General features: G+C 37.6%; 2 protein-coding genes across 2 annotated transcripts; one reads left to right on the top strand and one right to left on the bottom strand.

The window, feature by feature from the left end:
- The first annotated feature begins 825 nt into the window (after positions 1-825).
- On the top strand, positions 826-20,629 carry LOC140760085 (U-box domain-containing protein 35-like). The gene is made up of 10 exons (XM_073096891.1): positions 826-1,299; positions 13,986-14,107; positions 14,869-14,990; positions 15,234-15,418; positions 15,515-15,554; positions 16,302-16,695; positions 17,227-17,307; positions 17,401-17,748; positions 18,891-19,628; positions 20,114-20,629. Exons 1-10 carry the CDS (start codon positions 1,119-1,121, stop codon positions 20,192-20,194), a joined length of 2,292 nt encoding a protein of 763 aa, XP_072952992.1. The 5' UTR covers positions 826-1,118; the 3' UTR covers positions 20,195-20,629.
- Positions 20,630-21,181: 552 nt separating this feature from the next.
- On the bottom strand, positions 21,182-23,284 carry LOC140760086 (rust resistance kinase Lr10-like). Its single transcript, XM_073096892.1, has 3 exons — positions 23,026-23,284; positions 22,660-22,689; positions 21,182-22,551 (listed from the first exon to the last, which is right to left on the bottom strand). Exons 2-3 carry the CDS (start codon positions 22,685-22,687, stop codon positions 21,338-21,340), a joined length of 1,242 nt encoding a protein of 413 aa, XP_072952993.1. The 5' UTR covers positions 22,688-22,689; positions 23,026-23,284; the 3' UTR covers positions 21,182-21,337.
- Positions 23,285-23,458: the final 174 nt, after the last annotated feature.

Below are 23,458 nucleotides of genomic sequence, written 5' to 3'. Positions count from 1 at the left end.
ATTTTCAATAATATAACATCAAGATTTAAAAAAAAAACGGCATGTATCACCTATGTAATATATAAGAATCACTTATGCAAAATGCACATTGTAATTTTTAACGATGTGAGCATCGAGATTTGGAGAAAAACATCACGCATCACATATATAATTTATATACATTGCTTATGCGAAAGGTATATTCTAATTTTTAATAATTTGCGTATCGAGATTAAATAATTGAGTTGAGTTAGAGAGAATAAATTAGTCTAAATAAGTTAAAAAGTATGAGTTTGCAATTCAACAATATGAGGGCCTATTTCTGTCAATTAAAAAAATGAAGTGATTTTTGCTGTAAATTGCCCAATTAGAGAGGTTAAAAAAAAAACGTAATAAACCCTTTTACTTAATAAAAACGTCATTTAGTTATCAGTTTAACTCCAACCTCAAACAATATTGTGGAGAAATTATTTGGTAGCCTGGCTTAATGGCTTAACTCGGTTAATGGCTCGGCAGTGCGGTTGGCTTAGAGGAACAGCTCAGCAGCGCGACAACTTAAAGTAAGTCTCAACAGCATTTGATTCAGAGCAATTATTCGACGACACACATGGCTTGAAGTCTAGGCCCGACAACTTACCATATTTGCTAAAAGTTTGGTGGGGCTTAATGCCTCTATAAGGGTTGACCTTTTATCTAGTCCATATTCGTCCTTCGGGTCTATATTCGTCCTTCGGGTCTATATTCGTCCTCCGCATTTTTTAATGATAAAAAGAAAAAACTTAAACAATTTTTCTTTTTTAAAAAAAACGCCCTTTGGTCTCCTCCTCCTCCCCTCTCCAACGGTCTTCTTCGTTCAGTCTTCTTCTGGAACTATCTATCGACCAAACTACCATCTACCAACCTTGTGAGCTCTTCTCGAGTTCAACGACGCCATCGAGAGAACCGGAAACCCCCCAAAACCACCATCTACGGAACAAAGCCCTAATTCGAGAAAGCTCACCTCCTCCTTTTCCTCCCCATCATGTCCTCATCCTCGACTCTAACCTCTCCCCTCTCTCTCCCCGGAATCCCGAACCCTAGATCGCTAACCGATACAAAAGGGTCCCGATTTCCTAAATCTATAGCTAGGATTGGACGCGATGAAGAGAATAGGAGGGAGACAGAAGGGGGCGAAAGGGGCGGAGAATGTGGCGGTGGCGATCGACTCCGGCAAGAGCAGCCAGCACGCGCTCAAGTGGGCGGGTGACCACATCCTGTCGAGGGGTCAGATCTTTTTCCTCCTCCACGTGCGACGGAAGATCACATCTATCCCCACCCCGAGTAGGTTTAACGCAAGATTCTTGTTTCTTTCTTTCTTCTTCTTTTTTTTTTCCCGCATAAAATCCTGATTTTTAATGGTAGTTTATAGATATTGCAAGAAAGTTCAATTTTTATCATTAATCCTTCGATTCCATGGCTGTCCATTTCGTCTCATTTGACGTTACTTCAGTATTCTCTATTTAAAAAAAATAAATAAATTGTCATTTTGTAATAATTCTCAATGTGCTTCCATTATAATTGGCCTAAAAGGTAATAGAGAAGTTACTTTATCTGTTTAAATCACCTTGACCACTGAAGGAAAGTTCATCGAGAGAATCTAAAGGACAAGTCATGGCTGGTTATAATTGGAGTTATTGCATGGTAGATAAAAAGTTGATACATTCATGTGGGACGCTGCCCTTCCAGAGAATGTCATCGAGCCAATTACCAAAGACATTCGCTTCAAGGTAGATAAAAGAGATATTGATGATATTCAGACTGACAAGGATAGTTTGAATATCGTAATAATTGGGAGATGTGCCAAGGAGTTGGATTGTTACCGCACATAATTTTACTGAGGTCTTCACTATCAAACTCAATTTCTAGATTGGTGAGACCTGGAACCTGACTTTGTAGAATGCTAGCCACAAGGCTTTGGCTTCAGTCTGCAGCACATTTGAGATGCTCAGACTGAAGAACCCCGCGCTGCCCTTGTCAAAGCGGTAATTTCCATTGGCATCTCGGGCCCTTGGTGAGCACAGAGGAGAAGACAGCATCAATGATAAGCTTGAGGATGAACTCGGCGTAGAAGGAGGGCAATGGGCTAAAGCACAGTATTGGGCCAAGAGGAGAAGTTCTTTGGTAGGGCCCAGAAATGTTCAACAACATCAGCTATGGCCCTGAAGAATATTAGGTGTGGCAAATCTGTTTTGTTGTTGAAGGTTACTTCATTCCGACTGTTCCATGAAAACCACATCCAACAATAGTGATTTCCTAGCTTCAACATCTAGATTTTCTCCCTCATGGATCCAACTAGGGGTGGCAATCGGGTCGGGTTAAGCGGGTTCGGGTCGGGTCAGATTCGGGTCGGGTCAACATCTCCCTAACACGAACACGACCCGATTATTAAACGGGTTGTATTTAGTAAACACGAACACGACCCGTTTATTAAACGGGTAACACGACAACTCGTGTAACCCGTTTATTAAATGGGTCGGGTTAAAACAGCACAACCCGTGTAACCTGTTTAAAAAATGGGTCGTATTAACACGACCCGAATAATACAATAATATTTAATTATTTACTATTTAACCCCATATAAAAATTAATATTTACTAATTTACACTATATAAATAATACATTATACAATAATATCTTTTCAACTCAAAATTTATACAACATAAAAATAATAATTATAAGTATTAAGCCATTAACCCTGCATTCAAACAGAATTTATTATACAATTGACTGGGCTAACACAAATAGAATCTTTTATACAATAAACTCTCAGTTATATAAGCCATTAACCCACAAATCCTAACACAAATCCTTAATTACAACTATAAGTCGGTAACAAATCCAACTCCTCAATGATAGATATCGGAGACTGACGACGATGGCGTGGTAGATCGATCGACCGACAGCGACGACGATGGGGCGGGCAGGCAGGCGTGCAAGAAGGATGGCGATCCGTCGGAGATCTAAGGAGAGAAGGGTGGCGGTGGAGGCGAGGCCTCGAGAGGGAGGATCAGAGAAGATCGAGCCTTAAGATTTCCGTCGGAAGTCTGAGGAGAGGCAAGGCTGCAAGAGAGTGGGAGGCCCGTCGGAGATGAGGAGAGAAGGCTGCGGTGGCGACGAGAGCTTGCCATTGGCGGCGGTGGAGGTGAGAGGGAGGAGGGGAAGAGATGATGAGATTTCGAAGAAGAAGGGATCTAATGGAAGAAGACCATTAAGCTAATCTAATGGAAGCAAGAGCTTACCGTTGTCTCCACTCTCCACCACCGCCGCGGCCATCATTGCCCTCTCGGTCGGTGCACCATTAAGCCGATCTAATGGAAGAAGACGACGAGGAGACGGCTGCGAGCATGGGTAAGGGCCAAGGGGCGACGACTGCGAGCATGGGTAAGGGCCAAGGGGCGACGGTTACGGGCATAGGTAAGGGCCAAGGGGCGATGGTTGCGGGCATGGGTAAAGGCCGAGGTGCGACGGCTGCGGGATCGGGATTTGGCCGATTTGGGGACTCACTCAACTAGTGTTGAGTATTAGGGTTAGGGTTAAAAACTTTTATATATATATATATATATATATATATATATATATATATATATAGCGGGTTTGCGGGTCGACCCGACCCGACCCGACCCGTTTACTTAAACAGGTTAAACGGGTCAAGCGGGTCAGTGGTATAAACCCGAACACGACCCGATTAATAATCGGGTTAGGCGGGTTGACCCGTTTATGACCCGAACCCGATTAGACTAAACCCAAACCTGATTAACAGTCGGGCTGTCGTGTCGGGTTATCGGGTCGGGTCAATTTTTGCCACCCCTAGATCCAACCAAGGTTCTAAAACTCTAGGATTTGGATTGATCACCTAAAAATACAATACATATCAGCCGTAGTGATCACCCGCATTGGATTATACTATTTTTTAATTACGTAAAAGTCTAAATATTTTTTAAAAGTGCACGAAATTTTGAAACACTTGAACTAATGACATTGACATAAGAAAATAATAGTTACTCATGTATGAAGCTATAAATCTAAAAAAAATACCTACTCAAAATTTTGATAAATATCGAGATGGATTTTGTAACTTTTTGTGGTCGACATCATCATAATTGTCATAAATAATAATGTCTTGAGTTTGGTTCTCTAAAGAGTGGTTGTATTATAAAAGTTATATCAAATGGATATTATTGTGTTTAAAGAAGATAATAATCAGCATATAGATCTTGTGATGATTTTAAACAATGAACACTCGATATGTCATAGTTATAGGGAGCAACATTCTTATAATGATGTCACCGATATTTATGTACATCTTCAATATCTCTGTCTTCAATCTATATACTCAAGGTTCCAAGTATCCGGATTGATATTAGAATCAGTCGTCTGTAAAAACAATATGCGTCGGCTGTATCAACTATTCATATTGGCCTGTATTTTAAAATAATTTTGAAAATACAAAAAAAAGATAAAGTTTTTAGAAAAAATAATAATAACATATATGAAGTCTGAAAAATAAAAATAAAAATATTATTTTCTTAATCTCAATCTCTCTCCCCTCTCATACGTATAATTTTTTTTTCTCTCCCTCTAACTCTCTCTCGTATCTCCTTCTTACTTCTATTCTCGCTCTCCTATAAAAAAAATTCTGATCCCAACCTATCCATCTCCTTCTCCTTCCCCCTCTCGCTCCCACACACTCTCATCTTTCTCTTTTTGATGTGGGCATCATCTTCAATTTAACCAAAATAAAATTGCTTGAGTCCAATTTTGATCTAATTGAGCTAATTAGGCTTAACTTATTTTCACATTTAATTTGTTGAGTTGATTTTTAATTCAAATAATCAATTGAATTAGTCAATTAATAGATACGGTAAGCCTATGTGTGGGGGATGTCTGCATTGAGTTATTATCTAAATTGGGTTAGTCAATTTAGGTAAGACCTAATCAATTAGGATCCTATTAGGAAATGAATTCTTATTAGAATCTCAATTGATAGTTATGGTAAGCTTATATGTGGGAGATGCCCAGATTGATTTATTACCAAAACTGGGTTAGTCAATTTGGGTAAGATGATCAATTAGAGTCCTATTATAAAATAAGTTCCTATTAGAATGAGCTAGAATTAAAGTTGTTAACCTATTTAAGGGTTATTGCATGAGAAATAAGGAACGATTGGAATAAGATTTATTTGAGATTTCTTATTTTCTCCCCCTGTGGTCTTTTTCTTCTCTCTCCCTTTCTTCTACTCTATCTTAAGATACTTCTCTAATCTTTTCTACTTTCTCTCTAAACCTCTCTCATTCTTCAATCTCTACTTTTCATTGATTACTACTATTGTCTAGAAGATTCCAGTAGTGAAAGAGAATTTTTGGATACCCAGACGTGAAGAGGAAGACTTGGTTTCAAAGTAAAAGCGCTACTATTCCATTTATTGGTAAATCTAAACTCTAAAGTCTTTTCTTACACCATATTTTAGGCTTTTCTACTGTCAACATAACAACTTGAGAGTTGAGGAAGTTACTATCTTATTTGAGTGGTTTTCTCTCATTTCATTTAGTAGTGATCCTTTTAATCGATTAACTTATTGTCAATCATTGCTTACTATATTTTAATTTAGTTACTTGTTTGGGTCAATTGTTTTCCAAAACATTGCATTCATACTAAATTTGCATCACTTCTACACCCTTTCTCTCCTAAGCGATGCTTCTTCGACGTAGTTTCAGCCTCCATCAACGTTCAGTGAACTTCTCCGATGTAGTTTCAGCCTCTATCAACATTGGTGAACTTCTTTGATGTTGTTCGAGCTCTGTCAACCTCCAGCAAGCTCTTCTGACGTAGATCCGGCTCTATCGATCTCTCTCCGATGAGCTCTTCACTCTCTTCTCTCTTTCTCCCTTTCTTGCTATTTCCTTCTCTTTCTCCCCTTTTCTCTCCGGATTCGGTTTGTTTTGGCTGAAAAGACCAAATCATGGCTGATCCGGATCTGATTGATACTCTATTGAAACTAGTCAATAGGTGGGATGGCTTGATCCATTTTAGTCGATTCAGACTAGGATCGACCGAAACTAGAAACCATATATATACCTCCTTGAGTTCCTTTAGCAAATATGGAAGAGATGATCCCACTATTAGGTATATCATCAGGATCATTAAAGTTATCGCTGGTATTGGTAATTTGTTGTAATTGCCCTTAAGGAAGATGATTGCGATCCGAGTCATAGTGTTGGATGAAGCTAAACACGAAACTTTTGAAGGAAATAGAGATCGATCTAATCGTTGGAATACTTGAGATTTGGATATGTTGTTCCTCTGAAAATTAGGATTCCAACACAGTTGGGATCTCATCAATTGGACTGGTATATCAAAAGTTATAGTGGATATACTGATCAAAGATCATGGGATGGCAATATAGACGTGAATGATGGAAGTTGGTGATGTGGTTAGGGTTATGAAAGAAATAATAGCCAAGATGAGTGGAATAGTATCTTGAACAAGATAAGGGAGGGAGAAGGGAGCTTCCAGGTATGGCTGATCGTTAGAGTGAGGAAGGAGAAGTGACGAAAGGTTAACCTTGGCCATGAAAGGAAGCTCGATGTGGATATCGAAGGGGAGAAAAGAGGAGGGATAAGGTCGGCTCAAGCATAGATGCAAAATTGATACTCCAATAATCAATAATCTCAAAGTGGGTGCTATTCCACATATTAGGAAGCTAGCCAATCATGAAATATGAAACAACTTAGCTGATGGGTGTTAGAATATCACTTCACCGTGTTCGAACGGCCAAAAACAGTGCTCTGTATGTGCGAACGCTGTACAGACATTTGAATAGCCCTTCTTAGCATTCGAATGTATTGGCTAGAATTTTTTTTTTATATCAAAATAAAAAAAAAATAAATCCAATTCGAGGTGGGTTGATCATGGCTAATCCGTATCATAATCAAGAACTGCAACACAATTGTACTATATTTCACTATCGAACGACTTGTATTAGTCTCTATCCTCGTTGCGGTCTTTCATAATATCTTATTGAACCAAGAGTTATAACTATTATTTAATAATTTATCCTCTATTTTTTTGATCCATTGAGTTAAGCGATTTCTTTATCAAAATCATGATTTAAATCAATCAGCTAATCATTTTCTATCTTCGTAAATTTCTCTCACTCAATTGTGTATTATAATAATAGAAAACTAACTTCTTTAATCTCTCAATTATCAATCAATTATGTGTTTTGTTGTGAATCAAGGAGAAAGTAGTCCAAGTTTTTTTACACTATAATGAAAATATAATTCGATTTAATATTTTTTTGCTATTGATGTCAAATTTGATATCTCTTCCTCCCATATTTGGACCACTATTTAACGGACTATTATAGTATATAGCTGCAACAATTTTAGCATTATTGGATTGTACAACTCTCAATATATATCTTTTAATCTGAAATATATTAGTGTATACATTTTTAAGATACTGATTAGATTGATACTTGAAACAAATAGTAATAACATTATTAAATTTAATCATAACTCACTTTTCTGTCATAAAATATTTTTTTATGAATGTCAGGCTCAAATATGCTAATTCCATTCTTAACTCTCGTCAAGACTTCAGTATATCATTAGTGACATTTGTGAAGAATTGAAATTTTTGGATTAAAAAAGCACAAATTACTTATAGATAAAAATAAATTAGTAATTTAAAAACATGCCTGTTAGCAGTTCCACTTGGAGTCAACAAACTTTCACTACTTCCTATAATTTTTGCCCACAATTTTTTATTAATTCCTTTGCTATATTTAAAGTCCCATATAAAAAATTTATTTTAGACTTGTCGTTATTATCTACAAGATGTAATACCTTAACAAGAGATTCAAATATTGAGGTGGCAATTTGATGTGAACTGGGTCAGATCGGATCACATTAAGAGGAGATTAGAATCAATGAATTGAGTCTAGTTATCTTATTTGCTTAATTGGTAGGGAAATCCTATTGATTGCTGCTTTTTCCAGACCTCCGGGAAAAGCATGAAAAAAAAAGGCTCAGTTAGAAAGTTAGGATTTTATTTAATTAGCTAAATCTAGCTTTGCGCAGTTTTGGAAAAATATTCGCATTCAAAGATCTGAATAATATCACAGCTGTATAAGATCGCCAACCTATAGATCTGTAAATTTGGTATTCACAACTTCTCCAAATTCAAAATCTATCTGCAGCGAAACGAAGAATTGATCCGAGAAAGATAAGGAAGTCTGATTTAGTTAGTTAGTTAACCTTATCTTGTTGTTTGAATTTCAAATAAATTGGATAATCCGCACGTGGATCTGATTCGCTAAGAAATTTTACTTTTATAAATAAGAGTGGACATGTATTGATAATTATTTTTTGAATTGAATTGATTGGAGAGAAATTTAGTTTAGCCAGTTATTGTTTTCGTCCTTATCTTTTTATCTTAGCCGTTAGATTGTCTTTATTTTCATATGAGTAGATCATAATCGTAGATCCCTTTCAAGCATCCAAACCCTAGCCACCTCCTACCTCCAGTAACCACTTTACTACACGGTCGTCCACTACCCTCCGACGATCGCCACAACATCAGAAATACCGTTCTGCCCTCCTTGACCTATTTACACTATTTTATTTTTATCTTTTCATCCTGATCTCTGATTTAGATGAAACCAGAGCTAGTAGAACCCTAACTCATGAGGCTACATCCACCTAAATTTTCATAATCATCCTACGGACGAATTGTTCTAGATGTGGTCCGTAACACAATTATAAAACTATCCAAAAATGCATTTCCAAGAACAATGCTCTTCAAAGTTTTACCTAATATTTAATCCTTAGGTTTCCAATTCTTAAATTTTATAAACTACTCATATGATGTAAACATTATCATAATATTATTTTTATGATGCATAATGTTCTCCAATGCTAAAAAATGAGTGGCAATCTAGTGAGATAAAGTCTAATGATCGCTCAATCACTAGTTTTTAGTCTAAGTAAATAAAGAATCCAACCATGATTATATATAAAATGTGAACTTCTAACTTTTTATGTATCACCACATCAATCTCGGGACCTTTTAACAATATCCTTCAATATGAAGTTAAGACAATGTGTAAAACATGATGTCCAATACAAATATTATGTTTTCAAAATAAGTAATTGTTCAACAGTCTTATATTTTGTCCTACTATCAGTAATCTTGGACTACTTTTTTTTTTCACCTATTTTTTACTACCCTTATCTATTAATCGGAAAATATAATCCACACTTTTAAAATGAGCAGTAGCATCCACAGATTTCAAAAATATTATCCGTCATACTTGAGTACACTAAGATATTAATTATTTCTCTCCTAGTTTGTGTACTTTATCCATCACAGGTTAGTGTAGAAATAAATCCACTCCCTGTTTTACTGTCATAGTACAGAGAGAGAAATCTCTTCCTCTATATATTTTTTATCTCTCCTCCCTCTCTCTATTACTACGATAATTTTTTGCAACATAACAAAGCCTCTCTCTCTCTCTCTCTCTTTAATATTTGCTGCAATAATCAAGACGGAGAAAAGAGAGAGAGAGTGAATGTCATAGCCTAAATTCAGAATCATGACCGATCATGTACTCCATATAGATTTGAGATGTACAAAATTTTAACAATAACTATCTAAGTTCACCATATAAAATAGCTCAATATAATTAATAATTCTACAAATAAAACTCTCAAGGAAATAAAGGTACAACCAATGTCATTCAAATGAAATAAAGGTTATTGATAGTTCTTAAATGAAAACTAAGACAACTACTACAACTAAAGGTAGGAAAACCAAATTAGTAGAGGTAGAATCCTAATGCACCACGCTTACTCGTTAGGCTGATCAGCATCTGAAATATTAAGGGAGTTTAATGAGCTAACACTTTTAGCTCAGTAGATAAATTCACCAAAAAACAAGTAAAATCCATCCACAAGCATGATTTAAAAACCAAAGCTTGACAATTCATAATAATAGCCAACATGCTCATAATATGAATAATAAAGCACCGGTAATGATAATGCGAGTAATAAATTGATGATATGTTCTAGTCTCATTATGTGGAACTTCCAAATCTCAACAAACTTTACAACTAATTAACCTTGGGCAAAAAGAAGCCCAAGGACCTTGTTTGGGCCAAGGCCATGGCCAGCCTACTCGCTCATCTCTTACCTCAAGAAGGAAGAGAATATAATGAATGAAGAAATAATCCGATTGACTAGGGGAGTTAGTTGCTAGCATCACCATCATCGACGGACCAAATAGATCACAACAGTATGAAGCTTATGGTTAGGGGAACTTACACAAGATATAGGAAAGTCGGTTGTGGTGGTGCTTTCTTCCAATTTGGCTATGAAAACAATTACAAGAGAAAACAACAAACTCCTCACAAAGAGCGAAGCTCACTTGGGAGGTCGACCGTGACCAATGATGATGACCAGACTAGAGCACAAATCCTTCTGAGGCTGATCTTGGCCGAAGTAGGAGGTCGTAGAGGTGGTGTTCTCAGGTGGATCTAACGTGGCGGGCACAAGGGGAAATCAATAGATAGATGACTAGCTAGGGAAGGAAGGGAGAAGAGCTGATGGTGGTGGGGCTCTCAATTAGATGGTAGCCTATGTGCGAGGGGCTTGGCCACATGGGTTGATGCTCGACAACTATGAAATTCTGACCGTCTAAGAAAAGGAAGAAAGTCATGCAAGCGTAAGGGGAAACTTAGGGCTGAGAGGGATGAGGGAGGAGACTTAAACGATAGTGATAGGGAAAACACTGATCTAACTCAATTTATTATTCATGCATACCTAACATATATCAAGAATCTGTAGAAAGTCTAAATACAAAAATGTACATTACGATGTTTATGATCGAATCGCTCTGACCTCATATTGTTTGGACATCATGATAATATTTTTATGATTATTTTTCCCAATCTGTGCAAATTATAAATTATAAATTTCTAATATTCAGGAACTTAGGCAAACTCATACTCGGGCTCAGTTTACACTTAAAACGTATCACTGGCCGGCAAAATTTGATGATGAAGCCAAAAATACGGAATCGAGGCTATACAACTATATACTCCATTAAATTGAAATTAACTATACAAAGTGGGAGAGGACTCACCGGGATAAAGCGTGGTGGGTCTTTCCTTGCTCTAGCAATGCTTCAGCATTCGACTCCGACAACGTACGCTTTGACAATGGGAAAAGAAAAAGAAATAGAGGAAGAGAAATAGGATGATGGCAGCCCTGTGGATGAAAAGGAAAATTGAGAGGCTTTTAAAGAGGAAGACTTTAGGGTTTGCATGATTTTGATCGTTAGGTATTTGTGGTATCGAAATGGCTTCTAAGGGGATAAGAAGAAGATAAATAGGGATGACGTGCCTAGCGTGTGCCCCTAATTTGTTTTTTCTTAATTTCTGGATATTATAGAGAGGGAGGAAGAGAGCAAATGAAAGAGAGGAGAGGCTAGCGATTGAGAGAGTAGAGAGAGGGGGCTAAGAGAGAGAGAGAGAGGATAGAAAAAACATCAAATAAAAAAAATACATACCCAGGGTTGGGGTCGCCGAATCTTAGTTAGAGGAGCTCGCTAGATGTTGATAGAGGCCAAATCCTTGTCGGGTGGTCATCGAAGTCATTGGAAGAGAATCAAAGAGATAGAGAGAAAAAGATAAAGTGAATTTTCTCTTTTCACTAGGCTTGGGGACATCAAACAATTGATGTCCGAGGTAGGATACGGCTAAAATACTTCTTGAATCCAACTCACTTAATTAAATCACCCTCAGGTAGTATCGGTCTATAATTGGTTTCGAACAGGTATCCAGATCGGTTGAAACTTGGATCCTTGGATCCAATTGTACTCACACCAAATCCTTTGTCTCCAAAACTTACTTGCAAATACCTTTCAAACAACTCCCAAGTTTCCTTAGCAAAACGTTAGTTAACAAGAAGACGTTAAACAAACTCAACATCTTGATTACATCAAGGTTAGTTGTTTGTCTCAATGAGAGAAGTTTCCTTAGCAAAACTGTAGTTAACAAGAAGACATTAAACAAACTCAACATCTTGATTACATCAAGGTTAGTTGTTAGTCTCAGTGAGAGAGATCGTCCTTCGCCAGAATTGCTTAGCAGTTCTTGACATAATTGGCAATTTCCATAACACAAGCCAACCTGTCTAAGACAGAATGAGCCCAGTGGGCTTAGGGCTAAGGAAATTGTAAGTTGGCTCAGGGCTAAGGAACTTGTAGATAGACTAACAGGTGACATGGCCCACAAAATTGAACATGGCAATGGGCTAAGGAACTTGTAGATAGACTAACAAGTGACATCCCTCAGGTCTCTTTAGATAGTCATGGATGGTCTCACCGGCGATGTACCGGCACATGGCACGAGGGATGTTGCATGGCACCCCTCTCCGTCGCTTGCCGTCGAGCTACCCATTGTTGACCACTGTCGCCGTCGTCAGTTGCCATCGTCGATCGCCTGGATTTGGATATGAACTTAGGTTTTAATCGATAACCTTATATATATCTCTGTCTCTATCTCTCTCTCTCTCTCGATTTCTCTCTCCTTCTCCCTCGGGCTAGGGCACCCGACGCGCTCGGGTGACGGCGAAGGCGAAGGCGAAGATGAGTATCTCTTTTTTTTCTCTTCTCTTATGGTAAGTGCCGCGGCACATGCTGTGTCTGTGGCACGACCATCGTTGCACAGTACTAGGAGCCAAGCCCACAAATTAGCAGCTAGTCTAGTAAGAGTGGGAATTGATAGGACAACCAAATTAGGGCCTTACCAAGCGTCCGTATGATATGAGTAATACTCCACGAGGCACACCTAATGAGCCAATTGATAGGCTCGGATAGGAGGGTAGGGTTGGTGGGAATGGTCAACTTGAAAGCAAGTGGGATATCAAAGAGCCATGAGTTGAACATCAAACAACAGTTGCGCTCATCCGTGATGGCCTTATGGAGGCTAGGGTTGGTGGGAAATGTCAACTTGAAAGCAAATGGGATATCAAAGAGCCATGGGTTGAGCATCAAACAACAGTTGCACCCATCCATGATGGCCTTTATGGAGGCCAACATGCATCTTGACTAGGGAATCGAAATTGGAGCTTGATAGAGGGAGTGCGAGCTCGTCGGAATCGAAGTGAGAAGAGCGGTGAAGTTTTCCCATCAGAGTTAAAAGAGAGGAGCTAGAAAGAGGAGTGTGAGCTCGGTGGAGTTGGAATGTGAGACAGGAGCATTTTCTCATCAGAGTCGAAAGAAAGAGGAAAACTACCAGGGTTTTCTGACTTTCTCCCTCAATTAGCGTGGGAAACAACTATAGGGTTTTTCTCCTCAATTCCATTTAACCTTAATAGGTGGAGGCTTCAAATGCAACATATTTGACCGTATCTCACCATATTGGTCCCACATTGGCGATGTATATGAGCCATATTGGAAAGTATTGTTTTCAATTCAGAGACTCTTTTAGCTGTATCCAATACGTATCATAGCAGTATCAATATCTAATACATATCAAATATGCATAAAACACTCCAAATGAAGTATCCATGTTTCATAGGGTACAATACACCAACAATCTTACGGAGTCAGATTATGCCTCAACTGAGCAAGTGGAGGCCCCATCCCGAGGATTTTCTTAGCAAGATTCCTCTGATTGGTAGACTTTCTTTCTTTGTGATATTCTTTAATTCCAAGAGGAACTTTTTTTTATAATCATGTTTGCTTATGAATGGTGCTCATATCTAAGGTCAGACAGCAGTTTGTGGTTCTAGTTGTAATGCATATTGACTTAAAATCATAAGTTGCATGCACCTGATTTTCACATGTAAAGGTTTATTCCCAAAATTATTACCAAGTCTTGGATGTCTTGAAGGTCATTGCACTAAGGCTATTGTTATCTTTCTTATCCTACATCCTTAAAAGAATATCCTATTGGCATGCAGATGGACACCAGCTTTCAATGCCCAAAGTGGAGAAGGAAATTGAATCTGCTTTGCTTGAGCAAATAGACCTGCAGACTAAAGAATTACTGCTCCCATTTCAGTGCTTCTGCAGCAGAAGAGGGGTATGCAAGCCATTTATCTGACAAGAACATCTTAAGCAAATATGTTAAGTTATGCTATCAGTAAGAATGATCCCTACAACTTATTGTATCAACTTCTTGTGTGTTAAAGTATCAGCTATGAAGATTAGCGATGTCGTGACAATTAATCATAATTGCTTTCCATCTCCAAATAGTTTACTTTCTGTATTATTAGGTAAGATTGGTCTTAGTTGCAGTATTCCTATGTTAGCTCACATTTTTTTGCCTCATTGGGCAGCAAGTTCCGTGTCAGTCACATTCACTCAGCATAGTTGATGTTCAAGAAGTCAGAAGGGACAGATAATTTTGTGGACCGTAGTAGATATTATGTAACTGTGATTCTTGCTTGAAGCAGCCACTACTAGCAAGCAATGCAGGAGACAGGAGTTCAATTCTGTTTATAAATGGACAGAGATTTTTTTCTCGTCAAGTTATCCAGATTCATGATTTTGAGATCTTTTTCCTTTTAATCATAATTAGTTAATGGGGCATAGATTTGAGTGCCCAAAATTCCTACCATTCCTGGTTTCAAGTAGGATTAATAAATACCAAGGTTGTCTTGGAAGCTTTGTACAAAAAAGATCACTTATTCTCTTATCTATGTAAAAGTAACCTCCTTTTCTTGTAGCAAGTGTCGTATATTTCTTGATATTATAGAAAATATGATTTTTATTTTAATCTAATTGCTATTTGATTTGGGTGTCTTCATGATTTTAATGTTGCTTCATCTTCTGCAAATGCAGTTGCAGTGCAAGGAAGTTATTTTGGATGAAATAAATGTACCAAAAGCTATTGCAGATTTTGTCATGCACCAAGCTATCGACAAGCTAATATTGGGAGCATCATCGAGGAATATTTTCGCTAGGTGCCAATCTTTTAAATGTTGTACTTTTGTATATATCTCTTTCTTTTCTACCAGATATTACCATGACTAGAATTCTTAATACTTTAATATTGGGAGCATCATCGAGGAATATTTTCGCTAGGTGCCAATCTTTTAAATGTTGTACTTTTGTATATTTCTTTTTCTTTTCTACCAGATATTACCATGACTAGAATTCTTAATACTTTGATTGATGAGTTGTTAACTTAGTGTCAAATGTTATAGGACATTTAAGCAAGTGGATGTGCCGACATATGTTTCTAAGATTGCACCAGATTTTTGCTCTGTATATGTTATATCAAAGGGGAAGATATCTTCAATGCGGCCAGCCACTCGCCCAAATGATGTTCATGCAGATGGAACAGTTAATGATTTTGTAGTTGAGGGGAATCCCTTCCAATCTGTCAAAAGTTTGTCTCTACTTTTTATTAAAATTAATAGTATTTTTCCTATTTGTTTTCTTTGATTTTATTCTAATTGAGTTCAATGTATGTAAAATCTTACAGGTGACCCTGTTGGTACAGACCATAGTGAAGGTTCTGTCAGGTTAAGAGACTACAATCTATTTTCTTGACATATCAAGGAGACAAGGACTTAGATTTATCACATAAATTTTTAATTAGCATATACTTGCAAATGCAATCAAAATTGGTCTGAGTTCTCGTGTTGTGAGTATAGCAAAGTTTTCTGCATAGTTATTAACAATTTTTACATGATAATAAATAAAACTCGTGGATCTTAAACATCCAAGTTTCCCATTGGTGAAAATGTGAAGTTGCCAAAGAGTCATATATGTGACTTCATCCTATGACAAATTGGTTTTATACACCTTAGCGGGCCATCCACATATAATAAAAACAAAGTCAGAAAGATGACATCTTGATAAACTTAAATCTAGATGTTTAAGAGACAAGCATTGTATTAGAGTGTAGGTGTTTTGGCAGTTTTGCTCATGTAAGTAGGATGTTATTTGAATGAGACAGCTTTTTGATACTCAGCAATAACCTACAATCATACAATGTGATAAAGAGCACACAAAATATTTAGGCCTCTTGGAATAATTTACATATTTAGTTGGTTTATGTATGCTTAAATCCTGTTTTGACTGATGTAAATATGAATATCACTTTTCAGATCCTCTGAATAGTTGCGTAACATCCTAGGTTTCACAGGAACTGCTAGTAATATATGTATGATATGCCCCTTTTGATGCAATTCTTGTTATGGCCTTTCTTGTTCTTCAATTCAACTTCCTAATGCCTGTCTTTTCAATTTGTACCAAATTTTCATCAGGTCTGTATTGGTTCATGCTGCCAGAGTTGGGAATATTGGGAATAATGGGTCTGAAAAGACCAACATTGTGGAAGTTGGTCAAAGTATCAAGTGGTCTAACCAAGATGAAGGGCATCTCGACTATTCATATCAGAGTATGTTGTCATGTCCTAGCCCAAGTAGGCCAGATGTTGATCTCGCAGACAATTATTGCCTTCTAGAATCGATCTATTATGGGAGGCCCCAATCACCTTTGCCATATGGGAGACATGAACATACTAATGAGGACGTGCCACGCAAAAGCTCTGAGTTAAATAGGGATAGTGGTTCCCATTCAATTGGTGCTGTGACAAATGGATACGAGGGTTCATCTCCAGTACCATGGGAGAAAACTATGATGTCTAATCATTCAACAGTATGATTTTCTGCTGGCACTTTTTTCCCTTCTCTGCTTCCTAATATCTGAATCTGCATTACAATTTCTCCATATAACCAAGAACATTAGCTGTCATATTAGTAATCAGTACCATGGTCTAGCCTATTTTGCATATACTGATATTCATCCGCATGGAGGAATTACAAAGTGTCTCTTACATCTTAAATTCTTTCAGATACAAGTTAATCTGGATTTTTTTTTCAAAAGAACAAGTTAATCTGGATAAGTTAACGCCTTGCAGTGTTGCATATCTATACTTCTCAAAGATGTCATTTAATATTTATGAATTAATTATGGAAATTTTAGGACCAAATCTAAAATTCTAAATTGAAGGTCATATCCATGTGGTGGCAGCCTATTATCTTTATAACTGATATGACAAACTTCTTGCATTGCTGTTTATCTAATCCATATTTTTGCTTGAATCTTCAAGATTATTCTTATTTTTTTTCCTAAGTACGTGAAATTATAATATCATTGAAATATTTAAATTAAACTACTATTTGGTAGGAAACTATGGAAGACAAACTGAGACAATTGGAGCTTGAATTGAAGAAAAGTGATGAAATGCTTGATGATACTGATGATGAGGTATATATACATAGTATAGCATATAGTACCTATTCATTGCCACCTATTGACTTGTGTGTGGTGCTCATAAATAACATACTACTTCAAATACAGATTTATTTTAGGAAGCCTGGTGGACAGTTGAGAATGGGAGGAAATGAGAGCAGGCTGTCCGTGGCAGAGATGGAGCAGAGTTCACAGGCATTGCTTGATACAGAGAAAAATCAAGTGCTTGAGGTCATGGAGAAGAGAAAAATTCTAGAAGGTTTCTCTTCAAATATCCATTATAGGAGATACAGGATTGAAGAACTTAAGAAAGCATCAGAAAATTTTTCAAATGAGCTAAAGATTGGAGAGGGAGCTTATGGACCTGTTTACAAGTCTAGACTAGACCATACTCTTGTTGCAATCAAGATTCTTAAAGGTGAAGGAGAGGAAGGAATGAAACAATTTCAACAGGAGGTATGTTAAAAATCAGTCTTCTTTTTCCTTTTTCTCTGAAATTTCATGCATACTATCTGCTGCTTTCTATAACTGTGAATCTCGTATTATTCTTTTACTTCATGTCATGCACTAATGCTGCCTAGTTCAAGGATTGCCTTATCAGTATACCTTGTTGGCATACCTTAGGATGTCACTGGCACACTGGCACGCCTTTCTAACACATTTTCTAAGGTTTTATAGATATTTTAGGTTCTCATATATGTATTAATACCTACATTAGAAACTTTTGTCTCTAGATAATGCTATAAATGACCAATTTTGTTAAAGATATAATATAGTCTTAAAATTGGATTCAAATCAACTCACATGGAGATAATTTATTATTTTTCTACACCAATTTTGACCTAGTTTGACTAAATTCTAACCTAAGTTTGGATTTTGTTTTTAAAATTTGGAGGAGATCAATTTTCCTTTTGATTCCTACATTTGAAGAGTATTTTTCATAGATGTACTAAAATTTTAGATGTATATAGCATGACTCTTATGAATGATAGATCTGGGAAAATGGAATTGGATCTATTATTTCTACATCCCAAATTTGTTTCTGAAGTGTAAAACCAAGGAAATGCTTAAAAGAATGAAAGGAAATTTTACCTTTCGATAGAATTTGAAGAAAAAAATCATAAATCTCTCCTAGATCTCCACTCTTTTTCCTCTTATTCTTATCTAATTCCCACTTTCTATCTGGGAAAGGTGCTGCCACAAAGAGACTCATTTTGGGTCTCTTTGATTTGATTTAATGAGTTTCAAGCTGCACATAATGGGTGTTGCCCAATATGACACAGACCGACCACAGGCCTACTAGTCAGCAATAACCTGGCACAGGGTCATGCTATTCATCCGCATAGCTCCGCACAACCTGGCACCACAGGATCGTGCCATCGGCACTCCACATGCTAGGTGCGAGTAGGTCATCGGCATGCCAACCAAGATTTGAGTTGGCACAAACAAAAACTTATTATGTAGTTGGAAAGTGAAAAAAAAAAAAACAACAGAAAACAACTAATCTAATAATAAAGAACACATTGGTAGGTGCCAGTATCTACCAATTAGACCTCTAAAATATTCATTACAGAAAGCTCATATTTATTCACTGTCAGGTAGAGGTACTCAGTTGTATCCGCCATCCAAATATGGTCCTTCTTCTTGGTGCTTGCCCTGAGTATGGATGCCTTGTATACGAGTACATGGCCAATGGCAGTCTTGAGGATCGTCTTCTCTGTCGATCTGCCACTCCACCGCTTTCTTGGCAACTCCGTTTCAAGATTGCAGCTGAGATAACCACTGGCCTCCTCTTTCTCCATCAGACAAAGCCTGAGCCAATTGTTCACCGTGACCTCAAGCCTGGAAACATCCTCCTCGACCACAATTTCGTCAGCAAGATTTCAGATGTTGGTCTCGCGCGCCTTATTCCCAAATCTGTTGCAGACTCCATCACTCAGTACCACATGACTGCTGCAGCTGGAACTTTCTGTTACATAGATCCAGAATATCAGAAAACTGGAATGGTGAGCACCAAATCTGATATATACGCACTTGGAATCATCTTTCTCCAGCTGATCACTGGACAGCCTCCTATGGGACTTGCACATAATGTTTATAATGCTCTGGAGATGGGAAGCATTTGTGATCTCTTTGATCCTAAAGTGCCGGATTGGCCGATAGAGGAGACAGTGAAGTTTGCGAAGCTAGCCCTGAAGTGTGCGGAGCTCCGGCGTAGAGATCGCCCAGATTTAGGTTCAGAAGTGTTGCCTGAGCTGAACCAACTGCGTGCATTGGCTGTATCAACAGAAGATGCATCATGTAGTCATCATATCCAGCATTCAGTAAGCTACAAGGTAACAACATATTCTGACTTGTTAGTTTCTTGTCACCACCAAAATTAGTATAACTGAAAAAAAGGCTTTTCGTTGACATATTTGGAACGAATGTCTGCCATTATTAGTTCGTGAGGAATATTCTTAGTGTTGTTCCTTCTCTTACTAAGATGCTCTTCTCTGCTCCTTTCCAATTTTCCGAAAAGAAAAAAAAATAAGGACCACTTGATGTGCATTTTGGTCAAAAATAGAACAAGAACCTGAGATAGTATTTTCTGAATATACCTCAGGACTCAATTACTAAATGTGTCAAAAAGAGGAGGTTTTCAGCAAATAGACTAAACTGTAGGTGGTGAAATGCAGAAAACTCTTTCTTTTTTCCCCTTCATACTGAAACCCTAATTTAATTTGGTCATCCAATCATTAAGTTCTTAATTTTATTATACTTTTTACAATTGAATGTAGGATCTTATACTTGACGCTTATATTCTTCCAAATTGTTGCAGGAACGGGTCAGGAGCCGTGGATCTGTGATGTCACAGATTCTTGATAATGAAAACATGAATTATACATCATTCATTATATGAGATAGACACGAAAATATTTTCATATACAGAGGATGTATTCCAGAGTCTTGTTGTACATAGTAAACCAATGTATTTTTTTTAAAAAAAAATCTTTGGTTTACCTTTTAATCTTTACGGTCTGCAAATTAATATACTTGGTTACAGTTTGATCAATAGATTATCTTTTAAAGGGTATGCAGAAGTCCTGTGTTTCCTGTTCTGAATCATTTTTTTGATAGTGATGGAAATGGTATTCGTTTCTTGAAGAAAATTGATTTCACTTCACTTGTTCTTCTTGTTCAGGAAATCGAGAATGAAAGTTTATCCTGCCTTGGCTTATTAGTCTTGTGCTTCCAATTTTCAAACAAGATGGCAGCAAAAGTAGTACTATTTTTATGTATGTAGTAAGCAAATTATGACCATACTGCTGCCACATTAATTTGAACAAACTGACCCCTATTTTCTTCCAGTTCTTACCAGTAGTAGTTCTAATATTGCTGTTTTAGTTTCAAAGTTGTCATTCCCAAGATTCACTTATAATCAATCATACCAACTACTATTGATTGATTACCTCGGTTTAAGGTTCGCAACCGAGCTATGGATCATTGTTCCGTTGTCGATGTAGCTCCTTCGAAGTGCTTCAAGATATTTGCGGAAGTAGGTAAACACTCTGAACAAATTTTTGCTTCTCATATTTGATATAGAAGTAGGCTCCTTGTTCTGTTGTGTTGGTTGGATGCCTTTGTGAATGCATCTGAGATCCTTGTATGGAGTGTGTCTTTAGTTTATATTAGGTGATTTCTCTAAGAACAACTCTTATTGGAATCTGAATGTAACTTTCATTTCCTCAGTTTTGCGCATGCCGTTCGAACGAACCCCACTTAGTCGCATTCATTTGAAAGAAAACTAGACTATTTCTTTCGCCAACTCGAACGGCATCTAAATTCACATACACGAAAAGAGGGATACAAGTGATTTTGTCTATGAATATCCAGCAACTATGATCCATGAGGATGATCAAAAGCCCACATTAGGATAGGTTTCGAAACAATATATTGCACATCCCAAATACAAGGAGATCTATAGAAAGAATGACCCAGGAGAAAGCTGCTCATTAGGAAAGAAAAATAACTAACATTGAGCAGCAGTAGAATTCTTTTTCATTCATGATGAATTCACCACCTCACTAATTGTATCTCTTGTTGTTCCAGTGAGTGAAGTAGAGCTTGATGGATCATATGTGCTCATGTAGAGAAATGGGTTCACAGGAGGGACAATCTGCTCCTCTCCTTGCAACATCCTTACAACAGTGGTCATTGAAGGCCTGGCTTCTGGCTGATACTGAATGCACCACAATGCCACCTTACATATCCTCTCTCCCTTTTCTCTATCATTCTCTGGAACACCTGAAAATGATAGTATCCTCTCCATCTCCCCTTGCTCAAATTTATTCCACACCCATCTCGGATACCACTCCAGCTCGCTCTCGGCCTGACCGGTGTCGAGGTTCCTTCGCCTTCCCAGAATTTCAAGCAGAAACATGCCAAAGCTATAGACGTCGCACTTATTTGTCACACCTCCAGGTAACTGCTTCCATAGCTCTGGTGCAGCGTATCCAGGAGTCCCTCGAACTTCTCCTGTAACTGTGGCATTACTACTACTATCACATAGTTTTGCCAATCCAAAATCACCAACCTTGGGGGTGAAGTTGGCAGTGAGAAGAACATTACCAGGCTTTATGTCGTAGTGTATTATCTTATGCTGGCATTCCTCATGCAAGTATCTAATCCCCATGGCTGTGCCAATTGCTATCTCGTATAGCTTTTCGCGTTCGATTGTATTATTGTTGTTGTTGTTGGAAAACAAATACTGATCAAGGGATCCTTTCTCCATGTACTCGTAGACTAGTGCTTTAACTGTGGCATCGAAGCAGAATCCGTAGAGCCTGACCAGATTCTTATGATAAGTCCTGCCGATTGTGCTAACTTCAGCAATGAATTGCTCTCCAGGTCTTTTTTCGATCGACGAATTCAGGACCTTAACCGCGATCTGAATGCCGTTCGGAAACTCTCCTTTGTAGACTTTTCCAAAACCACCTGCACCCAGTTGTTGTGAATAGTTCTTGGTGAAATCTAGCAGTTGTTGAGGTGTGAACCTCATGGGCTTTTCTTTCATGATCTCGTCGAGGAACCTCTCGATCGGTTCCATTTCGACGACCGCTGACTCCCTCCCTGCGGTTAGGAGCAGCAGTGGAGTATCTCTTGTGTTGCTACTCCTTTTAGCCGTTGCATTAATCTTCTGCATCTTAATTTTCTGAACACATCTGATGATCATGGTAGCTATCACAAGCACTACTATGCCAGCCACAACCACAAGGGCTAAAGATAGTTCAGTTCAGCAAAACATCAGACAGTTAGGACTTTTGCAGAAAAAAACATCATTCAAAAACATATCTAGTAGTGTCAGGAGTTGCGAATTATTCATACCGATTGCGGTTTTTGAAGAATTCGACATATCTGTACAATATACGAAGATCAATTCAGTATTTCTATCATCCTTGTCATATAGTCTGGCTATGAACATAACAGCTATGTTTTAGCAAAAGCCAATTCAATGTGATCCTCCAAGTTTTTTGCATTTAGAAAAAGAATACATACAATCTCTCAATCAAATCAAAATTTTTGAAGCATTCTGCAGAGGAAATTATTGATTCCTCAAGTTCAAAGATATCATTTCTTATCCTAAACATACATAAGAAGGGTAAGATGAAATATGAGAAGGAGGATGACATGAACAAGTCCTACACAAAACAAATAAAAGAGCACTTCACTAGAAGGGTGATTAAAACTTACTGGCTTCTTCAGTATAGCAACAGCTAGATCTCTCTCTCTCTCTCCTTCTGCTGCTTATGTGAAGCTTGATCTTTGAGAGCAAGGCTCCCAAATTAATCTAAGGAAGTGATATAGCATCCTGCTTTCATTTCCCTGATTCAAATAAGTATTGAGGATTAGCAGGGAGAGCAGCCTTTCTTGACCACTAAGTAGTTTTTCTTTTTGGGTTGCATAATTTGGAAGAGAAAGAAATGAGAGGCAATCAAGGTCATTTTTCCTCTTGTTCTGTTGTTGTCTGAGATGTAATATTAGTATCAAAATAAACACAATTTTCTTTTCATTAGAAAGCTATACTATGTATTCTTTCGAGCCGTCTACGGAGAGTATTCCTTACCCTTATTTCTTACTAATTTCTTTCGAAGACTTGTGTTCATGACATCTATTGGTTTAAGAA

The sequence above is a fragment of the Typha angustifolia genome, chromosome 5 (assembly GCF_048772165.1).
Source record: "Typha angustifolia cultivar Huaian chromosome 5, ASM4877216v1, whole genome shotgun sequence".
NCBI lineage: Eukaryota > Viridiplantae > Streptophyta > Magnoliopsida > Poales > Typhaceae > Typha > Typha angustifolia.
This window is presented reverse-complemented; position numbering and strand designations above follow the sequence as displayed.

Excerpts from the sequence above, each read along its gene's own strand:
- LOC140760085 (XM_073096891.1), top strand. The coding sequence starts at position 1,119 with ATGAAGAGAATAGGAGGGAGACAGAAGGGGGCGAAAGGGGCGGAGAAT. Across the intron at positions 15,419-15,514 it reads TCCCTTCCAATCTGTCAAAA|GTGACCCTGTTGGTACAGAC; the intron begins GTTTGTCTCTAC and ends AAAATCTTACAG. Across the intron at positions 19,629-20,113 it reads AGCATTCAGTAAGCTACAAG|GAACGGGTCAGGAGCCGTGG; the intron begins GTAACAACATAT and ends AAATTGTTGCAG.
- LOC140760086 (XM_073096892.1), bottom strand. The coding sequence starts at position 22,687 with ATGTCGAATTCTTCAAAAACCGCAATCG. Across the intron at positions 22,552-22,659 it reads TTCTTCAAAAACCGCAATCG|CCCTTGTGGTTGTGGCTGGC; the intron begins GTATGAATAATT and ends AACTATCTTTAG.